General features: G+C 40.2%; 1 protein-coding gene and 1 non-coding gene across 2 annotated transcripts in view; both read right to left on the bottom strand.

Moving 5' to 3' along the window:
• The window catches only part of Tm2d1 (TM2 domain containing 1), a 36,476-nt gene extending 13,451 nt beyond the window's left edge, over positions 1-23,025 (bottom strand). Inside the window, exons 1-5 of the mRNA XM_057783544.1 lie at positions 22,804-23,025; positions 20,157-20,230; positions 12,087-12,195; positions 6,388-6,479; positions 1,546-1,619 (exon numbers count right to left, since the gene is read on the bottom strand). Of these exons, the coding sequence (XP_057639527.1) occupies positions 1,546-1,619; positions 6,388-6,479; positions 12,087-12,195; positions 20,157-20,230; positions 22,804-22,970 (516 nt within the window). The 5' untranslated portion in view covers positions 22,971-23,025. The remainder of the gene's footprint in view (positions 1-1,545; positions 1,620-6,387; positions 6,480-12,086; positions 12,196-20,156; positions 20,231-22,803) is intronic.
• Positions 23,026-23,104: 79 nt separating this feature from the next.
• LOC130884565 (U6 spliceosomal RNA) lies at positions 23,105-23,206 on the bottom strand. Its single transcript, XR_009058083.1, has one exon. It is a non-coding gene; the product is annotated as a U6 spliceosomal RNA (small nuclear RNA).
• Between the last annotated feature and the right edge of the window lie 2,789 nt (positions 23,207-25,995).

The raw sequence follows: 25,995 nt of genomic DNA, 5'->3' as shown, positions 1-25,995 counted from the left end.
TTAAAAAGTAGAATATTCTATCAAAACTCTCTTAGGATAGTTAAGACTGTAAAGTCCTCTGGGCAAGGACTCAAACTTACTATCCCTGAGTACAGTTGCTCACTACACCTGTCTATATGACAGCATCACACTGTAGAGAATTCATTTATTTGTTTATTTATTCTTTTTTAAAAATAATTTAACTTTATTTTATGTGTTCTGGTGTGAAAGTGGTGGATGCCCTGGAACTGGAGTTACAGATAGTTGTGAGCTGCCATATGGGTGCTGCGAATTGAACCTGGATCCTCTGAAAGAGGAGTCAGTGCTCGTAACCTCTGAGCCTTCTCTCTAGCCCCATTAATTTATTCTTAATTACATTTATTTTGTGTGAGTAGGGCTCGGTGGCAGGTGTGGGTACACAAGCCATGGCACACGGGTAGAAATCAGAAGATAACTTGTGGGAGTTGGTTCTCTCCTTCCACCTTTACATGGGGTCCCAGGAATTGAGCACAGGTCTCAAGCTTGGCAGCAAGGGCTTTTACCTGGTAAGCTATTGTGCCCACTCTGCACAGTTTATCATGTAAGCTTTCATTTTTACTCATTGGTCCTCATAACCCAGGAATTTTGAAATTTGACCTAAGGACTTGTTACAATGTGAATGTGTCCCTCAAATCTAGTTCTTAATGTGCTGGATTTAAGAGGTTGGGGCTTTGACAAGAGCGGACTGTTCCAGGTCTGTATGGGCTATATAGCAAGACCCAATCTCCAACCAAACAAAACAAAACACAAAAAGGGTCAGCAAGATGGCTCAGTAAGTAGGGAAAGTACTTGCCTGGAGACCTGAGTTTGATTTCTAGAGCCAGTATGAAGGTGGTGGAGAGACCCGATTACATGGAGTTGTCCTCTCAAGGCCATGTCCACACATACACACAATTAAAAACTAAACAACAGATAAAATAATAAAATAAATGACCCATTCTAAGGTGTTTTGTTCTAGCAGCTCAATACACTAAGGTCCTAAAGGGAGACAAATACTGCCTAATAAGTCACTACTTCTAGCTTCTCCCTTGTTTGATCTGTAATTATTCTATCTCGCCGGGCGGTGGTGGCGCACGCCTTTAATCCCAGCACTCAGGAGGCAGAGGCAGGCGGATCTCTGTGAGTTCGAGACCAGCCTGGTCTACAAGAGCTAGTTCCAGGACAGGCTCCAAAACCACAGAGAAACCCTGTCTCGAAAAACCAAAAAAAAAAAAAAAATACTGTAAAATTATAAAGATTTCAGGAAACTCTCAAGTAAAGAAATCTCTAACTCACTTGAACCCATATCCACAGTCACCTTTGAACATGCAGTCCTCCTAGAAATAAGCATCCTATGGCTTACAGAGCTACAGTTTGAGAAATGTTCACTGATACCGCAACCTGATCCCTTAGCCCAGAACCCAGAAAAGCTGTAAAGCATACACACCCTTTGTTTCCTAAAGTACCTGAAGTGTTACATACACCAAGAGAGGAGCACCAAACTCCCATGTTGACTATAGTTTACATTCCACAATGAAACTAACTTACCTGCATTGAAATAAGAATGAAATCAATTAGGCTCCCAATTCCACAAAATCCCACAGTGCAAAACTTTAGCAAGCCTAGGAAAGCACAAAGGAAAGTAATTCACAATATTGAAAGTCTTGTAAATATTTAAAATGTTTCTAGCTTTCTACCAAGCTATTATATACTGTATATAACTCTGTATATATACTGCATATAGTATGATGATAAAAAGTAGAATCTTAAAAAAAATCAAACCTTCACCTAAAAATACAAGAACATTTTAAAGGAATCTCATGTACAGAAAAGTTACAAAATAGAATATATATATACATATATATATATATATGTATATATATATTCTACAAAACTTCTTTAAAATGTTTCTATCTACCCACATCCAGGCCTGGGGTAAAGCTCCGTATGTCTGTCCAGCAGGCACAGGGGTTGCAGCAACACAAACAACAGACCCTCAGCACCCCAGACCTTCACAGCACCTCTTAGTAGCAAAGCCCTTTATTAATGATCTGATCATAGAAAATATATTATGCAATACAAGTTTAACTGAACAGAGTAGAAAGTTCAAATCTATACTGTCAAGCCACAAAACTGTTCAAGAAAAATGATCTTTAAAATTCCAAAATCTGGCCAGGCAGTGGTGGCAAAGGCCTTTGATCTCAGGATTCGGGAAGCAGAGGCCACAGAATCTTTGTGAGTTCAGGAGGCTGGTCTACAGAGTTAGTTCTAGGACAGCCAGAACTGCACAGTGAAAACCTACCTTGAAAAAAAAAATACAAAAACAAGAACAATACACAACATCCAAAATTTGACTAGTAACTCAAATATCTATAATTCATTCTAGATTTTTTAAGCTCCTGTTTATAACTCTATAGTTAAAATCAAGAGTGGTTGTTCACATCTTTAATCCTACAAATTTCCTTGGGTTTGAGGGAAGAATTTTTTATCATTTAAGGACACTGACTGCTCTTGACGATGACCCAGGTTTAGTTCTGAAGACCCACATGCTGTTTCATAAGCATTTACAAGTCTAGTTCCAGTAGATCTAACCTCTGAGGGCACCTGGTATATATACACTGTACATATACATACATTTTGGCAAAACACTCATACACATAAAATAAAAATAATCTTAAAACCAATCCTTCTCAAATTACTACATGAAACAGAAAACAAATGAAACACATCTGAATTATTTCTACAAAGCTAATATTACCCTGCCACCAGGTGAAGGTATAATAACAAATAAAGATCAATCTCCCTGATGAACAGAAGCAAAAATGCTCAATAAGATGCATGCAGACATGGGCTGGAGAGATGGCTCAGTGGTTAAGAGCACTGGCTGCTCTTCTAAAGGTCCTGAGTTCAATTCCCAGCAACCACATGATAGCTCACACCTATCGGTAATAAGATCTGGTGCCCTCTTCTGGCTGCCTGCAGACAAACATGCAGGCACAACACTATATTCATAATAAATAAATAAATTGTTTAAAAAAAAAAAAAGTACATCTGGGCCATTTATCTCCAGCAGGAATAGATGTCTGAGTTCTTCATCTAGAACAGGTTCAAGACCACTGCCTGAGATGATCAAGACTCACAGGATACTTCAGTCAGGACATGATCAGAACTCTAAATTTTCTTTAGGTCCCCATAAAATTATCAGCGCCCCCAACCAGCTGGAAGTAGCCTGGAATACTAGGCCCACATTCCCAAAAATTGGACTATGGATATTTTCCTTCGTTTTTTTTTTTTTTTTTAAAAGAGGGGGAAGTGGTGCAGGAGAATTGTCTGTAATCTGTCAATCATGTTTTAAATAAATGCTGATTGGCCAGGCAGGAAATATAGGTGGGAAAACCAGACAGGAAGTAGAAATGATGTAATGAGAACAGGAGAATTCTGGGAAGGAAGAAGTTGATTCCTCACACTCCTGCCCAGAACACCAAAGCAGCAGGATGTGATCTGCCTCAATGAAAAAGGTACTGAGCCACATGGCTAACATAGATCAGAAAAATGGGTTAATCAAAATGTGAGAGTTAGCCAGTGAGAGGCTAGAGCTAATGGGTCAATCAGCTTTATAACTTAAAAAAAAAAAAAAAGTAAATGCATGCAGACTAATCAAGAACACATCAAAAAGATTATTCACCATGATCAAGCTGACTTCATAACAATAATGCAAGAATGGTTCAACATATGCAAATCCATGACTACAAGAAACCACAAAACCACATCAATAGATTTAGAAAAGGTCTTAACAAAAATCAACATCCCTTTATGATAAAAGTCCTATAAAGAGATTAGGAATGGAGAAAATATATCAACACAATAAAGGCTGGCAAAACTTTTTATGACAAAACTATAGTCGATATCATTGGAAATGGAGAATTTAAGCACTTGCACTGGTTCAGGGACAAAACAAGAGTGCTCATTTCCCCCATATTAGTCAATACAGTACTTAAAAGTCTTAGAGCAGTAAGACAAGAAGAGCAGGAAATAATGGGGGAACAAATAGAAAATGAAGATATCAAAGCACCCTTTCTTACAGATCATATGATTCTATACATAAACAACCCTAAACACTCTACCCAGAAAACTCTAAGAAACGATTTCAGAAAAGTGGCAGTATACAAAACTAACAGAGTCACTTGTGGTGTCTCACAACGGTAGAATATGCAAAAGGAAGTAGGGCGATTAGGAGTTCAAGGTCAATCTTAGCTACTCAAAATTAATATAGAAAATTAAGTCTTCCTGCATTCTAGTAACTGACATGTTGAGGAAAAAAATCAACATAACTCCATTTTCAATTGCCTCAAAAAAAAAGTGAAATATCTTTTAAATAGGTCTAACCAAGAGAGTATATGACCTGTTCAATGAAAACTTAAAACACTAAAGAAAATACTAGGAGATACTAGGAGAGAGAAAACATCCTATGCTCAGGGACCGAAAGAAGTAAAATCGTGAAAGAGGACATCTTACCAAAAATAATCTAAATAGTTCATGTAATCCCAGTGAAACGCACCATGGGGTTTTCACAAAAACAGAAAGAAAACAACAACAACAAAACCATGTGTTTCTCTGCATGTGTGTAGTGTGTGCACACGTAGTCTGCTCAACTATGAGTATACATGTAGAGGACAAAGTTAACACCAGGTGTCTTCCTCTAATGGTTCTCCTTCTATTTCTTGAACCTGGGTCTCTTGCTGAGTCTGAAACTCACCATTTCAACTAGACTGGCTGGCCAATATGCCCAGGGATATATTTATGTCCATCCCACCCCAACCCACTGCCCTTCTACCCCTACTCCCTGGGGTTGCAGGTATGCCTTGCTTTGTCCAGCTTTTACGTAGGTGCTGAGGATCCAAACTCTTGCCTCATGCCTGCATAGAAAGAAATTTGCCTGCTGATCCATCTCCCTAGCTCCAGAAAAGAAAGAAAAAAAAAACCTCAAAATTCATATGAAAGCACAAAAAAAGCCCAGATAGCCAAAGCTTTCCTCAGCAAAAAGAATAATGGTGGAAGTATTATCATACCTCATTTCAGCTTAGAGTCATAGTAACAATGGACTAGAGTAAAGAACTAGGTGCCTGCTAAGCCATCTTGCCAACTTGTAGCTATTTTCTTTTTTGTTTGTTTTTGTTTTTATTTTTCAGATAAGTTCTCTCTATGTAGCCCTGGCTATCCAGGAGCTCGTAGTGTAGACCAGGCTGGCCTTAAACTCACAGAGACCCACTGCCTCTGCCTCCCAATTGCTAAGATAAAAGGTGTGTGTCACCACCTTTTATCTTATTTTCTGTTTTATTTTAGCTTTATTTTATTTTAGCTTTATTTTCTGTTTACTAAGTCAACACTGACTTTTATTTATGTACTGTAACATTTAGTTTCAGACACAGGTAACAGAAACATACCTGGCACCAACCCCACAGGGAGGACTCCTCTTTGCTCTCTGTGGTAATAACATGGAAAGACTAGGTTGCCAGTGGGGAAGCCAAGCATTCAAAAACTTTACATTTGCTCAATATACAAGTAGAAACTTATACTAAGTAAAGCATCATCTCCAAAGACAGAAAATTTAGGTGCATATTAAGCTAAAATCCTTGGATATATCTCATAATCTCATGACAATTTCCTTATCTATAAAAGAAAGACTATAACAAATATGTCACAGAATACAGCAAAGCCTCTTGGCTCAGTAAATCCTCACTCTGGTGAATTTCCCTATTGCTGAAGAGGATTTAAAGAGGGTGATAAACATAGAGAGTTTTAAGGCTTAAATATAGGTAAGCATATGAAAATGCTGTTTAACAAAACGTATGGTCAAACATAAATGATTCCTTAAGCATTAGAAAAACCATGGCAAAAGGGAAATGTACAGCTATGGTAGAGGGATGGAGAGGGTCTTAACAACTGATGAAGTCAGATTCTCCTCCAAGCTCATGGTGATCACCAAAACATCAACCTGTCCTGAGAGCAGTTGTTTCTATACTCAGGCAACAGTGACGACTCTGGCAAAGGACACTCTTTCGGGGAGAAAGAACACACACTCACACACACTTACTGCACAGCCCCCGTGTGCCTAGCATAGCACAACAACAGTTCAGTCAAGTGACAACCCTTCACCCTCAAAAGTGTTGTCCACAAGGTGAACACACAGGAAAGGTCAGTATTTCCTGCTTTAGCTCAACTGCAGAACCGAACACTCTCAACTCAGAGAAGAATGTACCCACTCAACTCACATGAATCTTGAACACAGAGAGATTTAAACCATAGGCATATATTTATTTAACAAAAACTCTAAACAACTTTTGCAAGAACTTTCTTTCTTTTTTCCATTTTAGGAGGAAGCATACTCACCTAATGCAGGGTATCCGAGGTAAAATCGATCTGCTCCCAGCCATCCCAAAAAAAGAGATAACGCAACTGCCACTTTGTATGAATAGCCATTTCTGCAGAGAATTAAAACCTGAGTGTCACAGCATTGAACTGCCAACATGTGAACATTTCAGGAAATCAACCTGCACGTTATTACTTATTTCTTTTGTGTTTCACCCATTTGTTTTCTGGAGGCTGTGTAACTAACACTATTCTCAGCTTATGGTATATATTAATGAATAGAAGCGATAGAGATGCCTGTCCCACAGAGACTTACATTTAGTGGCAGTAAGCAAAAACCCAAACATTTAAAAATCTAATTGTACAGTTTCTTAGGTTACAGATATTACGAAACAAGAAAAGGTGGATGCGGATGTTTACTGAATCCAGAATACCAAGGTATATACAAAGTCCAGAACGCTGGGGGCTACTTAATCTGGGTGGTGAGATAGTGACGTGTGAGCAAAGACCTAGGGATCAGTTAAGCCAGGCAGTCTGCGGGAAGAAGCAGCTGCTGCAAGGCTGGATGGAATCAGGGTGGCAGACCAGGGCATGGGCGGGAGGGTGCAGCACCTGTGCACCAACTCCAGCTCTCACTCTAGACGTAGGGAGCTACCACAGGATTCCCAGCTGTGACAGATCTGCTTTACACTTTCAGGTACTGTGGCTGTCATGCTAAAAACAGATTGCAATGGAGTATTAGTGGTCCGATGTCACAAGCATATCAAAAAACAAACTCCCGAATGCCATGGCCTCCAGCAGGAAGCTGTTATTCTCACACTGTACACGCAGACTGGTGTGGCTCACAGACTGCACCTGGGCTGAGGGGCCCAGAACTTGATTATAGGCTACACATTCACTTCAGTCTCAGGCTGAAACTAAGACTTCTGAGGCTCAAGCTGTAAACGTGGCTGACACCTGGGGCAAGTCCTTTTCAGGATTATCTCATCGAAATACAAAAGGAAAATTGAATCTCATAAACACCCTTAAGCCTCTACATGTTTCTCGCCTATTAACCTTAAGCCAAATTAGGCAATACAGCCAAGTCCAAAAACAGTGGTATGGGAAATTTATGTTCTCTGTTGAGAGGAATTGGGGACTAAATATATGCTAATAAATCTTTTTTTTTTTTTGAGCACAAGGACAAAATGTTGAATGCTTTAAATACTCAGATGAGAATTAATAATGGCGTGACTGAGTAATAGGAAAAGAAGTGCTGAGAATCATCAGGTTCTGAATATGTTCGAAAGTATGTTCAATTCAACTTTTTTCCTTCCTTCCTTCCTTCCTTCCTTCCTTCCTTCCTTCCTTCCTTCCTTCCCTTCCCTTCCCTTCCCTTCCCTTCCCTTCCTCTTCCTCTTCTTCTTCTTTTCTTTTTTGTTTTTGTTTTCTGAGACAGGATTCTTCTCTGTGTATCTGTGTAATGTCCTGGCTGTCCCTATAACTCACTCTGTAGACTAGGCTGACCTCAAACTGAGATCCACCTGCCTCTGCCTCCCAAGTGCTGCGATTAAAGGTGTGCACCACCATCCCACAGCCAATTCAATGTTCTTATCTGTTAAATTTAGGGCATGAAAAAGAAAGGAAAGAAAGGAAAGGAAAGGAATGAAAAGGAAGAAAGACATGCAATAACAGCACTCCAAAGTTTCTCCTAAGCATTAGGAAGTTGAAGGAGTTGGAAAAGGATGCAGATGAATGGTTCTTGAGAGGGAAGTCAAAATTTAGATTGGACATGTGAATTTGAGGTGTCTGTAAGATATCCAAATAGTGTTAAATGAAAATCAGCTGAACATACAGGTGTAGTACTGTGGGATAATCTTTTGTACATTATAAAGATGTGTCTCTGCCTAAGGTGTCTTCTGATTGATTTAATAAAGAGCTAAATGACCGATAGCTAGGCACGAGACACTAGACAGGCCTCCAGGGGAGAGAGAATTTAGGACCGTAGGAGATGCAGCAAGACACTGAGGAAGACAAAAGTACAGAATGGAGTAGAGACAAAAAGTCATGTGGCAGAACGTAGATGAATAGAAACAGGTTAATTTAAGTTATAAGAGCTAGTTGAGAATAAGGCTAAGCTGGTGATCCAAGAAAGTCCAACGAGAAAAAGTGACTGCAGTGTAGATTTATGTAAGTAACTCTAGGCTACAGACAGATTAAACAGTTAGTTTACAAACACACAGGAAGTACTGAGCATGACACTGGGAGTGCATGTGGTCCTACAAGGCCATCATCCCAGCATTTGAAGGATGAAAGCAAGGGATCAAGATCAAAAGATCAATCTTGGCTACACGGTGAGTATGAGACCAGGAGAAGCAAGAAGTGAAGAAAACCAGCAGATACTAAGAAAGCAGAAGCAATCAGGCTTAACATGGAGATTAAGGGGAAATGAGAAAATGACTCTAAAGTTCTCATTGGCTTTTCTGTTTTGTTTTGTTTTTGAGATAGGGTCTCACCACTCAGTCTAGACTGGCCTCAAACTTCCTCCTTCCTCTGCCTACAAAGTACTGGAACAATGCCTATGCTTAAAAAACTAGGTAGAATGGGTGCCATTCACTGAGACAAGTAAAAAACACCATGTTCTGTTTTAGATATCATAATGATCACATGTAAACAGGACTCTCTTAAGAAGCCTGAGCCTAATAATGGGCACATACTACTGTGCCCTGCCCCTACGTGCCACATGTCCTTGCTTAAATCTTCCTTAAGCCTTTTCTTATGAAACTCCAATTCTGCTTCATAAACAAACAAACAAACAAAATAAAGAACTAAGGATATTGCTTGGAGGATAATAACATTTAAGAACCTACAGGGGCTAGAGATGGCTCAGTAGTTAAGAACACCATTGCCCTCGTAGATGATAGAAGCTCAATCCTCAGTACCTACATAAAGCAGCTCCCAACTACCTGTATCTCTAGCTCCAGGGGATCCAATGCCTCTTCTGGCCTCCACAGGCACTCACATGTATGTATACACACACACACACACACACACAGAGAGAGAGAGAGAGAGAGAGAGAGAGAGAGAGAGAGAGAGAAATAAAAATGGAATAAATATCAAGAAAAAAGAAGCTAAGCTTTAGTAATAAAAGGATTCTTAAATATTTGAGTTTATATGAGAAACCAAGGAAAGAAAGCATTTAAAAAGAAGAAAATAGCCAATGTTTTAGAGTGATTGTAATATGGAGTATTTGATAGAGAAATAAGAATTGCTGGCAAATTCCAGTATGGTGCTACACAGAATGTTTAACAGTTGATGAGTAAGTATTATAGAAACAATTATTTAGAAGTGTGGCGGGTAAAGGGAATGAAATACAAAAGCAATTAGCTATGTATGCAAATCATGTTGAAGAACAACCGGGTAGGGCAGAGACTGCCTAGATATTCACCAAACCATTTCTAATTTTCATGTCAGGTGAACTTCGTTTCCTAGCTGACTTTGCAATTGAATGCAGCCATAACTATGTTTTGGTCAATGGAAAGAAGGCCAAAGTATGTGCTATTTCTGAATTTCATCGTTCAAATAAGCTTACAGACGGTTACCTCACCTCTCTCTCATCTACTGTCTGAATGGAAAGGACTCTAGAGGAAGTAAAGCCATGAAAAAGCTGGGCCCTGCATGGCTATGTAGGACCACCTGCACTTGCTCATATTATAACCCAACTAGACCATATCATGAATGAAAAATAACTCTTATTGTGCTAAACTACTGAAATTTATAGCAATTTAGTCTGCTCTAACTAATATAGATAATCAGTATAAATACTTGAATGACTTAGTAATCAATAGATGTGGTTACCAAACTCCAGTTTCTGGAGACTATATTACAGAGTGTGTTTATGTCTGTAATACTGAAAAAGAATTTAATTGAGTATTAATATTGTATATTTTCAAAAATATTCTAGCAAGAGTAAGAAAATAAAAACATGCCAATGGAAAGGGAATACCCAGCAAATAAAGTCTGCCAGTGAGGCTATTCACAGCCGGCCTTTTGTTGCACACATACTGAACATCCTGATGAAGGACATGCTAAGTGCGTAACTCGTACACTAAAACTATCCACTAATGGAATCACATGTTTTGATTCAATGCTCATCAAAAAATTATATTTGGGATGTGCTGATTTGACTATGAAAGGGGAATAAATTGGCTAGTAGACTTGGAGTGTCTATTTTCCCTAATGATTATATTCATTATCAAAACTGACATCCATGCCTTGTAACCGTATTTAGCACATCTCAGTCTCTCTCAGTCCAACCTACCCTGAGACACTGTAAGAAAATTCAGACTAACTAACTAACAGAGCATAGTTACCTTGGCAGGCAATAACTATAAGGTCCAACCTGAGCAAGCTGGGATTCTCAACAGATGAGTTTGTTAGTTGTATTAAGGGCCATCGTGTTTTTCTCATACCAGCACTTAACATATTATCTGTTCTGTCATCTGAAATGTGTAAGGTAGAAATACCAATCTATAATTTAAAAATTGAGCAAATGATATCTACATGCTAGGGAACAATTTTTATTTTGCTAATCTTTTCTAAGGATTCTGGAAAAAGCTGTGGAAAAATCCAAATATTAGTTATGTCTTAACATGACTGCAAATATGTGCCATCAGATAAAATAGAACCTTTTACATTTATAACACACATAATACATACATAAATATGAGGCCAGAAATGAAAAAAGGTGGAAAAATAATGTCTTTAGTTCATAGTAGAGGGCTGGAGAGATGGCTCAGTGGTTAAGAGCATTGCCTGCTCTTCCAAAGGTGCTGAGTTCAATTCCCAGCAACCACATGGTGGCTCACAACCATCTGTAATGAGATCTGGTGCCCTCTTCTGGCCTGCAGACATACATGCAGACAGAATACTGAGAATACTGTATACATAATAAATAAATCTTTAAAAAAAAAGTTCATAGTAGAGAAATTGAATGTAAGGTTTCTAAAAGTTCTCAAATTGAAACTGTTCCTTTACTATCACACACTCACCCAGTTTCTGAACTCTGTCTGCCTATGTTACCATTCATCTGTTACGAAAGGTGAAGCCAGTGTGATGGCTAGTGCCCTCAACTTGACAGAACATAGAATTACCTAGGGGCAAACCTCTGGTGAGGAGTTTCTAGTCTGGACTGGAGTACAAAAACCCAGCCTAAATGTGGATAGCACATTCCACGGGCTTGGGTCCTGGACAACTGAGCCCAGCTCTGCTTTCACTCTCTCTGCTTCCTGACTGTGAACACAATGAGACCAGCTGCCTCCACTCCTGCCTCCGTGCCATCCTTGCAGTGCCGACCTGCTCCCTTCAGGCTGTCAGCTAAAGTAAACCCTTGTTCAAACTGCTTTTGTCACAGCAGTAACTGACATAGTGTACAAACAACCATCAATAGTTTTCTGCTACAATAAGTAAACGCCTATTTGCATTCAAATTTTGAAAACGGAACTTATCTATAACTCACTTGATGGTATAAACTCACTTCACAAGGCCTGAGTCAACTTCAGTCCTTTATTCTCTCACAAGTTAACCCATTCCTGGCTGGGGAACTGTACTTATAAACTAAAATAGAGGGTTGCCAACATAAGCAAGAAGATATGAATTATAATTGCAGGACTCCCCTTAGCATGTCTCTTTCACTCCATGAAATCAAGATACAACATTTTAATTTTCAGTAATGTACTTACACATTTCGGCAAGCTATGGGCTTGAGAAAACCAACTTCATTTCCAGAAAAATGTGTTTCATTACCGCTGAAATCTTTACAAATTATGTTGGGTGCTGGAAAACATGGAACTAAAGACAGAAAAAGTGAATTTTTTTCCCTCAAGATTGGCAAAGCACAGAACTTACAACATTATAACAAACTACTTCCCATTGTAATATGTGACAGAAGGTTTTAACCTAGACTAGAAGTTAAAGGACTGCATTATATATATGAAATGCATGGATATGAAAGGCAAATATGATAGTGGTCTCTTCATACAATAATATAAACATCGCCACACTGTTTTAGATCTGTGCATGGAGTTCAGTCTTTGCCTCTAATAACAAAAGAACTGCAAAGTATTACTTTTTAAAAATTTCCGCTCTAAGATACTTACTTGAATTTTTGTTAGCAATATATCTGGCAATTACCAATTTATTTTAACATAATCTATGGTTTATATCTCCAGCTTATATTATTTGTGATAGCTAATCTTGACTGCAATAGAAACAAAATTCTGTGCATATCTGAGGAACTCTCTGAATTAAGGCTCCCTCGCTAGGGAAGACCGTCCTAAATGAGGACAAAGTGAGCTGAGCACCAGCATTCGCTGCTGCTTCCTCACTGTGGACATAACCATCTGCTGCCTCCTGCTTCTGCCTGTGCCACCTGACACTGAGGGAAAATATCCCCTTTATCTGTTTATCAGGTATTTCAGCACGGGAACAAGGCAAGTAACTGGTACTACTGTACTGTAGACAATGCTTCCATAAACATATTTGGGTCTTGCTTGACTCCTTCTAGGTCTTGATACAGTGTTATTTCAGCATTTAGCAATATCAATCCACACTCACAACCCAAGACACAATAAGTTAGTAGTACAGATGTTACTGCGTGCCAGGCAGACACTGTCCTAAAAGTGTTACAGCTTCCTGGTGTAAAGAACTTTGAAGTAAGGATGACCTTATCTGGGTTATTTTTGTCTCTTTCAGCCTTTGAATTCCTTGTAGGTAAAAATAACACTAAGATCGACTACATCACAGGACCACTGTGGTTAAATATATAAAACTATGTACAATATATTATTTGTTTGCCTGAGACCAGGTCTCCTGAAGCCCAGACTGGTGTCAAATTGCTTGCACGTGGCCAGGCTGACATTGGAGCTCTTCATTTCCCCACCTTCCCATCCCAAGAGCTGGGATAAAGACGTGTGATGCCATGCCTAGCTTAAGAAACATTTTCTTCTTCAACACCTGTGTGCACGTGCTACTAAGGATGGAATCTAGGGCCTAAGGCATGGTAGGCATGCACTCAACTACTGAGACAGAGCCTCTCAGTGAATGTTAAAAGTACTAATATTTTAGGGTAGTTTCAGCAAAAATTTACCTCTATAATTACCACAAACAATCATAGTTCTCTGGGTTTTGGTTTACTTTTTTTTTAATGTTAAAACTAGAACTTTGTATAATAAAATACACAAAGACTTTATGGCTCTATTATGAAAGGAAAATATTTTCTATTTGGTTTGTAATTATTCTAAGGCTTTTAACAAATCAGACTTTGTTTTGTTTTGAGGCCAAAGTAGTACATGAAAACAGTGTCATAGACGGGTGGTGGTGGTGCACACCTTTAACTCGTGAGGTAGAGGCAGGAGGACCTCTGTGAGTTCGAGGCTAGCCTGGTCCACAAAAAAACTAGTTCCAGGACAGCTAGGGCTACTACACACAGAAATCCTGTCTCAAAATAAAATAAAATAAAATAAATATCTTTAAAAAAAAAAAAAAGAAAGCAGTGTCATAAAGCTCTAGGAGACATCCAGAAATCTCTTAGAATCCTCACAGTTCAAACTACACAATCCATAAACTTTTTATTTAATGTACTTTAAAAATCTAAATCAAGGTGGCACTCAAGATAAAAGACAAGATTCAATTTAATTAAAAACTATCATATAAAATGAAGGAGAAGAAAGTAAAGAAGTAATCACATTAGCCTATTTTGCTAAGAAGAGAGACTGTAATCAAGACTCCTTGTAGTTAAGGCCAAAGCTTTATAATTACACAACTAAAAGAAAACACATCAACTCACCTGTAAACCACTGCAGTGACTTGTTCTGAATCATGATTTAAAGAATACAGAGTATAATAGAAAAAGCTTTCAATAAAAACGCCCATAAAACAATTGTTTTTCCATATAGCTACTTTCACTATGACTCCAGATTCACAGCAAGGCTTAAGGTTGTGAAGGTGGAGGTGTGGAAGGTAGAGGTGATTTGGGGAATTGCTTTCTCGAGTCAGACTACGGCGAGTAGGGTTAGGGCTGTTTTAAAGCTTATGTTGAGTGTTTTGGTGGGTAGAATTCGGTGTATAATTATCGGGAAGTAACCTAGGGAAGTTGAGGATAGGTTGACAGGTAAGGATTTGTTTGGTGAGAGGTTGGTTGTAAGGTTATAAAGTTCTAATGCTATGGAAAACCCTGCGATGGTGACTAGTAATGCTGTAGTTTTTAAGTATCGTGGTACTGTTGGGATTTGGACAGTTATACACAAGGCAGGTATACAAAGGGCAGGGAATGTGCCAGCAGTACAGTACTTGGCTAGCATCAGCAGGGCCCTTGATTCAATCTTCCAAGAGTGAGCAAGAGCAAAAGAGAATACTAAATCTTTGTATGTACAACAGGCTGGCCTCAGTCTTTGAGTGCCAGAATTATAGGCAGGTCACTACACATGGATAGATCAGTAATTTTATGTCTTTTGGTTTTTATTTCTTGAGATAAGATACCAATCTGCAACCAGACTCATAATATTCCTGCCTCAGGCTCCAAGTGTTAGGATTGTTTATAAGTGTGAGCCACCATGTCTGGCTTAGATCAATAATTCTTTTTTTAAATAATTTATTTAACTTTATTTTATGCGCATTGGTATGAAGGTATCAGATCCCCTAGAACTGGAGTTCCAGACAGTTGTGAGGTGCCATGTGGGTGCTGGGAATTGAACCCGAGTCCTTAGGAAGAACAGTCAGTGCTCTTAACCGCTGAGCTATTTCTCCAGCCCTCTAGGTCAATAATTCTTAATTAAGGTGATTTTGCTCCCCAGAAGGCATCAGGTAATTCTTGGAGGCACTTTGGTTATTACCACAGGAGAGCTGCTACTAGCATGGTGGATAGTAGCCACAGACACTACTAGACACCCCAAACAATGAATTATTTAATCTAAGTACTTGGGAAGCAGAGTCAGGTGGATCTCACTGAGTCTGAGACCAGTCTGATCTACAAAGTGAGTTCCAGGAACAGCAGGACTGTTGCACAAAGAAACCCAGTAAAAAAAAAAAAAAAAAAAAGAAAGAAAAAGAAAAAGAAAATTTTTTTTTGCTCTCACCATTCATTTCTAAATCATTTTTTAAAGCTTCACATATCTGACATTTGAAATTTTTCATTATGAATTTAAATAGCTAGAAAAAAATGTAGTTTCCAGCACATTAAATTCTGTATTAAAATTACAATGCTATAGTATTATTTAAAATAAAATTGAAAATTTGATGTTCATCATCATCTTTGAAAAGGATCTTTTGTAAAATTAAGAAATCTTATTTCTGCTTGGTGGTGGTAACACATGCTTTAATCCTAGCACCTGGGAGGCAAGGCAGGTGGATCTACTGTGAGTTCGAGGTCAACCTGGTCTACCAAGTAAGTTCCAGGAGAGCTAGGGCAACTTAGAGGGACTCTGTTTTAAGAAAAACAAACAAACAAACCTCCCATTTAAAAAAAATACATATATAATAGCATTTGTTATAGACTAAATTATGCCTTAAAAATGGGACCTTATTTGGAAATAGGTTCTTGTCAGAGTTATCAAGTTAAGATAACATTATTAGAGTAGCTACTAACCTTTTATATAAAAAAGAAAATGGCCAGGCATGGTGGCACACACTTTTAATGCCAGCACTGGGGAGGTAGAGAAGCAGATGGATCTCTGTGAGTTCAAGACCAGCCTGGTCTACACAGTGAGAGCTATGCTAGTCAAGGCTACATAGTGAAATACTGTCTCAAAAGAGGCAAAAAAAAAAAAAACTGGATACATGGATGGAGGATATGAAGGCACACAGGGAGGATGCTGTATAGAGGTGGAAGCAAAGATTGAGTTGATGCAATTGCTAGACAAGGAATGATAAGAATCTGTGGCTGTGTTGGGGCTTCTATTGCTGTGGAGAGACACCATGACCACAGCAACTCTTATAAAGGAAAACATTCAACTGAGGTGGCTTGCTTACACTCCAGAGGTTCAGTCCATCACCATCATAGTGGGACATGGAGGAGGGCGGGCAGACATGGTGCTGGAGAATTAGCTGAGAGTCCTACATCTCGCAGGCGACAGGAAGTGGCCTTACTGGGTGTGAGTTTAGCACATATGAGACCTTGAAGCACACTTCCACAGTGATACTCTTCCTCCAACAAACCACACCTACTGCAATAAGGCCACACCTCCCAATAGTGCCACTTCTTTTGGGAGCCATTTTCTTTCAAACGACCACACTGGCTACCATCAGAAATATGAAAGGAGGAAAAGGAAATAATTGTGCTCTAGAGTCTGAGAGGACAGGGATCTGGAAACACTTTGATTTCAATTTCAAATTCTGAGCCTCAAGAGCACACGTAAAGATGGAAGGTTAGAACAAATGCTACAAAACTGCCCATGAGCTCCACATACGGGCTGTGTGGATGTGAGTGCGGCTGCACTTTCACATCCACTGTCTCAGCTAAGAGTGTCCATTGAGATAAAATACCAACCAAAATCAACATGACTTCAGCTTACAGTTCCACAGCACAGTCCACCACAGAGGGAAGTGAGAACAGGAACTCAAGCAGGGTAGTAGCCTGGAGGCAGGAGTTGATCCAGAGTCGATGAAGAGTGCTGCTTACAGCTCTTTCTCATGGCTTGCGCACCCTGCACGGCCCACAGAGAACTGGGCCTTCCCATATCCATTGTCAATCAAGAAAATCCACCATAAGTCGATCTGGTGGGGGCATTTTATCAACTGAGAGTCCCTCTTCTAAACTGACTCTAGCTGTGTCAAATACTGTCTCTAAAATAACCATAGTCTATCTAAAATACCCCAAACATCTCAACTGTAAGTACCTGTAAAATCAGACATAAGCTACTTTCTTACTCCAAGAGGAAGGAATCAGGCCACAGTCACAAATCAAAGCAAAACTAAAGCTCAGTGTCAGACTTCCTTAGGGCTCCAAGTGGTGGGACCTGGTGGGACAGGTCACTGGGCATGGCTTTGACTATCCTTATCTCTAGCCTGTCCTTTCTTTGGTGGAGGACACAGGTCACTGGGCATGGCTTTGACTATCCTTATCTCTAGCCTGTCCTTTCTTTGGTGGAGGACATAGGTCACTGGGCATGGCTTTGACTATCCTTATCTCCAGCCTGTCCTTTCTTTGCTTCCTGGCTGCCAAAATGATGAGCAATTTTCCTCCACCAAGTCTTTCCATTATAGTGTTTCTGTCTTACCACACGCCAAAAAAGCAAGGGAGCCAGCCAGTGTAGTGATACTGTTTGTAATCTAACAAATAAAGCTTCCCCGAAGATCAGAGAAGCAACAACCAGCCATTAGCTTTTACTTCTACATCACACCAAAAGGGTGATCCTGTCTTCATGAATTCTCAGACTGAACGCTCTATGAAACTTTAGACTGTATCCTCAGACTGAATCTTCAGACTGCATCTGAGCTTCTATGTCCTCCTACCTTATATTCCTCTCTTCACCCAGCCATATTACTCCTGTCTCTACCTTCTTAGTGCTGGGATTAAAGGTGTATGATATGATACCAAGTGCTGGGACCACCTCTGTGTGAACTCTGTTTCTCTTATAGACAATTCAATCTTACGTGGCCCAAGGTAGCCTTGAACTCACAGACATCCGTCTGACTCTGTCTCCCAAGTGCTGGGATTAAAGGTGTGTGCCACCACTGCTTGACCTCTATGGTTAACTAGTGGTTTAGTTGTGCACTCTGATCTTCAGAAAAGCTTTATTTGTTACAAAACAAAATATCACTATAAGCCAGTCATGGACTGAAACTTCCAAAACCATGAATCAAAAACAAATCTTTCCTCATTTCATTTTTTATCTCAGATATGTTATCCCAGTGACAGAAAACTAACACATGTAGGGCACATTTCCTTGTTATACAGCCTTTTAGGTCTGTCTGCAGACTATCTAAAGTCAGGTCTTCAAAAGACAAAACAGTAGTTTTTTAGTCTAATTATAATTCTTTTTTCTCTTTTCTTTTAAGAGATAGGGTTTCTCTGTGTAGCCCTGCCTGTCTTAGAATTTGCTCTGTGGACCAGGCTGGACTCAAACGCAAAGATCCACCTACCTCTGCCTCCAGAATGCTGGGGTAGGCTGTGAGGGTCCAGAATTCCCTAGGTCTACTTCTCTTTTGCTGCTGCTGATCACAATGTAGAAGTCTCAGCCCTTCTCCAGCACCATGTCTGCCTGTGTGTCGCAATGCTCCCAGTCATGACGATAATGAACTAAACCTCTGAAACTATAAGCACACTCCCAATTAAATGGTTCCTTTATAAGAGTTGCCATGATCAGCCAGACAGTGGTGGTGCACGCCTTTAATCCCAGCACTTGGGAGGCAGAGGCAGGCGGATCTCTGTGAGTTCAAGGCCAGCCTGGTCTACAAGAGCTAGTTCCAGGACAGCTAGGGCTACGACACAGAGAAGCCCTATCTTGAAAAACCAAAACCAAAACAAAAACAAAACCACACGTCCAAGGGTGGGCAGATGGCTCAGTGAGTAAGCACAGTTGCTGCCAAGTCACCTTGGCTTGACACCTGGGAACAGGGTAAAAGGCGAGAACTGACTAGGGCAGGGTCTCCTGACCTCAGCACACGTGTATTGCATATTCCCAGCACCTACACCCACTGGTAACTCCAGTTCCAGGGGATCCAATCCTCTCTTTTGACTTCCACAGCCTCCTGTACGCACCTAGTACATATACATCTACTCAGACATATACACATAAAATTTTTCAAAATTTTTAAATAAGAAAATGGAACATATAAAAGTCCTAAGTAGCTGGGCACCTGTGGTACTTTGAATAAAAATACCCCACCCCATAGGCTCATATATTTGAATGCTTAGTAATCAGGGAGCGGCACTATCTGAGAAGGATTAGATATGCTCTCTGCCTGTGGATCTGGATGTAGCTCTCTGCCACAGCTCCAGTGCTGTCTGCGCTGCCATGTTCTCGCCCTGATAATGGACTAAACCTGTAAAACCACAAGGAAGCCCCCATTAAGAGTTGCCTTGGTCATCGTGTCTCTTCACAGCAACAGAAGAGTGACTAAGACAGCAGGGTAGCACACACCTTTAATCCCAGCGCTGGGGAGGCAGAGGCGGGAAGATTTCTGTGAATCTGAGGCTTACACAGTGAGACCTTGTCTTAAAAAGAGATGGCAACAAAACAACAACAAAACCCTGACTAAAGAACTATATTTAGATTTCTGTAACAAAGCTTGGGAAGTAAAAAACTAAAAATATTTAAAGAGAAAGATATGCTTATTGTGATTTAAGTATTATACATGTAACCCAAAACATTTCATCATACAATATGTTCAATAGCTATGTTTCATATATCAAGTAAAAATAAACTTAAATAAAATTTTAAAAACATGAGCTAAATAAACAGATTCTAAAGTTTTAAATAAGTATTAAATAATAGAAAACACCCTAGCTTATAAATTAAGAAAAATTGCTTTTTAACTTAAAGAGTAACACTGGCTATAACTCTGGAAGAGCATGCAAGAATCCCTAGGTTCAATCCCAAGCACCAAAATTAATTAGTAAATTAACTAATCAATTAGTTGAATGTTAACAATTTTTAAACAGTTTCCAAATCTAAATTGTTCTGAAAACTGAACAATCATGTCTAACACAATATAAAACATATTTAATAATTACCCTTAGGGTTTATGCATTACTCTTTGAAGTAGGTAAAATCTTATAAAATATTTTAAAGAAACGATTCTGGAAATCTTACCATGAGCTGTGTAGTTTGTACAGTTAACTGGTTCTTGTGTAGCATCGTTTATTTTTGGTTCTTTACAAATATATGTTTAAAAAGTTAAGGAAATTTGAATTACATTTCTACCATAAAAATAGTGTTTTAAATGTCTTATAACTCCTATTGATTCACATGAAAATAGAGACTTTGTTGCATTAGTCAACAAATTCAGATATAAAAACACTTTTAAACCTGGTGTGGGGATGCATTCCTTTAATCCCAGCATTTGGGAGGCAAAGGTTTGTGGATCTCTGAGAGGTCAAGGTCAGCCTGGTTTACAGAGTGAGTTCCAGGACAGCCAGGGCTACGAAGAGAGAGACCCTGTTTCAAAACAAACCAAACCAAACCTAAATATACTTTTAGTGTTGCATAGGTAATAGTTGAAAATTAAATTATTATAGGAAAGTTGTTTAAAATAAATTTCTACCAAAAGTTCTAGCAGATGATGCCATCTTCAGAGAACAACAATTTAGGGAATAAACACAAAGCAACAATCAAATTAAAAATCTCGCCCAGCGGTGTGGGCTCATGTCTTTAATCCCAGCGCTACGAAAGGAAGAAGCAGGTAGATCTGAGTTCCGGGATAGTCAGGGATACACAGGGAAACCCTGTCTCAAAAAAACTAAAATAAATAAATAAATACCTTGACAAAATTAGTTTAAGTTTAAAAGCAAATCAGTTTCCAAAGCTCTGGATTCAACCAATTCACATTTAATTTCCTGTAACACAAAGAGGCAAGGAAGACACCATTAGTTATTCCTATGCCACAAAGGCACAGATGAGGGTCAAACTTTAGGGGCTTATCCAGCCATGTAGAAGACAGGCAGCCAAACCAGGTATCCTGATCCCAAGCCTGGGGCACTTACATCTGACTGCAGGAAGGTGGCTGTTTTTCGACTTCAGTAGTATTTTAAGTTTCTGACAACCCCTCTGCTAGGTGCAAAACCAGTGAGAATGTTTTCAAGTTTTCCTGTCTAAAGATGTTACGATTCACACTCCAATGGAGTCGGTGTGGTACATACAAGATGTCTCTAGTCACGGCTCGACCCTTTCTTAGGGCTTCTAAGTCACTCCTGGAAATTCCGTCTTTAGTTAGGCCATGAAGACAGTGTGCAGAGTTCTACAGACTCAGTCACTTCTTAGGACACTCACGTTTTTCCTAAGACAAGGCTAAACTCAGTATGTCAGAAACTCCGTGCTTGTTGGGATTAGCAAATTCTGACGTAGCCTGTGAAAGTCTAATAAATGCCTCTCCTCAATTCGCATACAGATGTTATAGAATTTTCTGAATTTTAACATTTTTCCTAGTCTTTCTTGCTTCTGAGCCTCTATAGACAAATGTTTGAGGCATTGTGTCAGTACTCAGTTTTGCGCAAACACAGTGACTTGAGTATAACACACATTTCACCTTGTTCCTCTATTTCAATTCTGTTGTAATAAGACAATTTACCTAATCCTAATTCAGATTTGTCATTTGTAAATAACAGCACAAGTGCTGTGCTAATATGAATGCCCTTAAGTCGAGTGTCCCTGATACCAGCATGTTTTATTCATAAGAGTTCAAGACCAGTCCGGTCTACAGAGCTAGTTCCAGGACAGGCTCCAAAGCCACAGAGAAACCCTGTCTCGAAAAACAAAAACAAAACAAAAAAAGGCATAAATAATTTGCTCATTCAAGAGCCCCCCATCCCGCCGGGCGATGGTGGCGCACGCCTTTAATCCCAGCACTCAGGAGGCAGAGGCAGGTGGATCTCTGTGAGTTCGAGACCAGCCTGGTCTACAGAGCTAGTTTCAGGACAGGCTCCAAAGCCACAGAGAAACCCTGTCTCGAAAAACAAAACAAACAAACAAACAAACAAAAAAAAGCCCCCATCCCTACCTGAGGAACTATTGCCAATGGATGGCTTCTCAGACAGCCATAGTTTTAAGGGCGTGGTCAATCATGCATGCTTCAGTGGATAGCCCACACCTCTGAGGAGATGAGCAACAGGGATCTGGCTCCTTAGGGTTTTTGGTTTTTTTTTTTTTTTTTTGGTGGGGGGAGCGTTAAGAGTGGGACTGTTGAAGCAGATCTGAAAGGAGTTAGAGGTCGAAAAGTCGCTGTGACTCTACTCAAATTCCAGTGGATGAGATTCTCACAAAATAGTAATATAAATATTACATTTAAAAATATCTACGGGGATCTCTTATTTAAAAACATAAAATGATAATTTGTCTAGGATCACAATTGCCTGGCAGTCCATCTGGGGATGGCTGGAGGTGATACATGTAACGTTAACGACAAACGAGAAACATGCACTGGCTCCCTCGTAATATTCGTCTCCCTAACACCTGCGAACTTTCAGGGAGGCGTCTATCAATTTTTGCAATTCCAGTTCCTGGGACAAAGCAGGGATGTGCGTTTGAATAAGCGAGCGCACCGGTAAAAACACAGCCCATCAGAAAGGGAAGTGCCAGCCACCGGTAGGGCCAGGAAGGTACGCAGGGCTCAGCCCTCGGTCTCCACAGCCCGCTTACCCTCCCGGGGTCCATTGTCCCTAGAGCCACAGCCGAGGCCACGGTCCCCATCCCACAGCCCCGGGTCCTGCTGAGCGCCTGACAGGGGCGGCTCTCCGAAGGATATTGTCCCACTCTGAGGTCCTCACACTTGGGCGTCTCCTCGCTCCCGACCGCGCCGGAGGCAGCAGCCCCCCAATGTCCCGCGGCGATCGTCACGAGCCACAGAGTGCGAAGGAGGCCCGGAGGCCCCGCCGCTGGGGAAGCCCGACCCGCGGGCCAGGCGGCCACCATGACGGGCACCGCGTCCTCGCGCTTCCGGTTCCGCCTCCGAGATGAGGAAAGGCCTTAAAGGGGCCTGGCTCCAATGGGGCAGCTTGGGTCTTTGGAAGGCTGCTCCCTGGAGTAAACTGGCACAGTCACGCTAGTGAGATTTTTTTTTTTAAGAATGTTCTCTTGTCATACTTGAACAGGGGCCATGCTAATTTCTGTATCGTTCCAATTTTAGTATATGTGTTGCCAAAGCAAGCAAGGGAATTAAAAAAAAAAAAATACACCATGCTAGGGAGATAGCTCAGTGGGTAAAGGCACTTGTTCTGAGCCTGACATTCTAAATTCAATCACTAGAACCCACAAGGTAAAAGGAGAAAACTGACTCCCACAAGTTGTCCTCTGCCCTCCACACATGTGTTGTAACACAAACAGAAAATTAAATAAATAAAATGAATATAATAAATACACAATTAGGGGCCTTCCCAGGTAGAATTCCCTGAATCTCCTCGTGATGAGCCACAACAAGCACTTAAGTACTAAGAGACGGACCCAGTGTTCACCTAGGTGCTTGTCCCAGGTTCTAGTGGGCACCACCATTGGACGCCCCAAAGGATGGAGGTTTCCCTACGGTTGGAAGAATTTGGGTTTAGTTTGTCTAGAAGCCTCTGAAAGCACATTCTCCTCTGACCAGAGTGTGATTACAGCGTACACGTTACAAAGTGTTAAAAAGACAAAGGACTGGAGTTCAAGGACTATGTAAAATACAAGGCTAAGAATCAGAATATCAGTGGGGCAGTGGTGCTACACACCTCTAGCCCCAGCTCTCAGGAGGCAGAGGCAGGTGGATCTTTATGAGTTCGAGGTCAACACACTCTACACAGTGACAGTGATTCCCAGGACAGTCAAACCTACACAGGAAAACCCTGTCTCAAAAAACAAAACAACACACACACACACACACACACACACACAAAATCAGAATATTGGTATTGGAGAGATGGCTGTAGAGTTGAGAACATTTGCTATTCTTTTTTTTTTTTTTTTTTTTTTTTTTTTTGGTTTTTGGTTTTTTCGAGGCAGGGTTTCTCTGTAGCTTTGGTGCCTGTCCCGGAACTAGCTCTTGTAGACAAGGCTGGCCTCGAACTCCCAGAGATCCACCTGCCTCTGCCTCCCGAGTGCTGGGATTAAAGGCGTGCACCACCACCGCCCGGCTAACATTTGCTATTCTTACAGAGGACCTGTTTAGTACCCAGCACCCATGTAATGGCTAAAGACCTCCTGGAATTCCAGTTCCAGGGGACCCAAGGACCCCTTCTGATGGTGGCGCACGCCTTTAATCCCAGCCCTTGGGAGACAGAGGCAGGCGGATCTCTGTGAGTTCGAGGCCAGCCTGGTCTGCAAGAGCTAGTTCCAGGACAGGCTCCAAAGCTACACAGAGAAACCCTGTCCTAAAAAAACAAAAAAAGAATCAAAATATCAGTCACACACCTTACAAGATGATAAAAGCAACTTTTTGTTTAACTTCTACTTGGACTTGGAATGCTCTAGTTGATTTTTAAGATACAACATAAAGAAAACCAAAAGACTAAAGGAAGCAGTTTTGTGGTTCAGGTTTATTGAAATTGTGTCAAAATTAGATGGTTTCCTGCTGAGTGCAAGAATACTGCTGATCTGTGTATCAATTTTAGTACAGATTTAAAACAATTACTTAGAACTGCTGATGCTTGGCTGATTAATCCCATTACAGAATCTATTTTTATGGTTTTAATGATTATCTTTATTCTCTTCTATGATGTGTAAATGTGAAAGAATTAAAAGGTTTCTATAAGACAGCAAAGAAACTCTAAAACTTTTGACTCTTGAGCTGGGAAGGTGGTGGAGTTGCCGAGCAAGCACAAGTCTCTGGACTTAGTCTCCAGCCTCTCTCGGACAGAAAATTGACTCTTGAATTAGTGACATATACAGTATTGAAGATGTATTGCTTTTTCGGAATAGCCCTTAAATCTGTTATTTGTCTGTAAATGAAGCAACTTTTCTTTTTGTAGTCTAGTGATCCCGTGAATTACCATGATCACATGCCTGCTACATTACTGAAAATTTGATAAGAACTGAAATCTTATTATTTTTAACACCAAGTTTCTTTGTCATAGAAAGTGACACAGAAACTTTGTAGGCTTCTACTGAAAGCAAAGGGTATGAATAGCAGCCTCACTATGTCTCTTAGCTATGCTAGAACTCACTAGATAGACCAGGCTGACATGGGACTCAGAGAGAGCTGCTTGCCTCTGTCTCATGAATTCTGGAATAAAACATAGGTATTACCACACCCAGCTACATTTTCCCTAAGATTTCATATAAATGTATCTTCATTCATTAAAGATTAATTTTGTACATAGCAAATGTCTAAGAAAACAACCCAATACCTATTTCTGTTGTTATAACAATATATGAGATACAAGATTGTTACTCAAATCTTTTTTGTATTTGACTATACATAACATGAAATTTTTCCTTTGGTAATAACATCAGTAATCTTCCATATCCTTAGTACATCATTTAATTCTGGGCATCATTTAATTCTATAACCATATTCCTGCTTCACAACTGTTATCGCATACTTTGATGCAGTAATTGAATCACCACTTAAGGCCTGTTCAGGGCTGGGGAAATGTGTTTTTGTTAGGTGTTCATCTCAAAAGTATGAGGAACTGAGTTTGATCCCCAAGAGCTATGAAAACAAACTCCTGGGGCGTGGTAACATTTTTGTAATTCTTTTAATTCAAGTATTAAGGAGACAGAGACAGGCTGATTCCTGATCTCTGGGGCCTGCTGGACAGTCAGCATAGCCTAACTGACTCCAGGTTCATTGAGAGATCCTAGCCCCCCAAAACAGTGGATGGCTCCTGAAGAATGAACCCAGGGTTCACCTCCAGACTCCACACGCAGACTGGTGCAACCATTCTGGCATCTGCAGCCACCCGCTGCCCTCCCCTAACACAAAATAAAGCCCACTCTTCTTTTTAAACCGTTTTTTAGATTTATTTTT

Source organism: Chionomys nivalis, chromosome 11, assembly GCF_950005125.1.
Source record: "Chionomys nivalis chromosome 11, mChiNiv1.1, whole genome shotgun sequence".
In the NCBI taxonomy this organism is placed as follows: Eukaryota; Metazoa; Chordata; class Mammalia; order Rodentia; family Cricetidae; genus Chionomys; species Chionomys nivalis.
The sequence above is the reverse complement of the archived record's forward strand: the minus strand, read 5'-3'. Positions and strand labels throughout refer to the sequence as shown.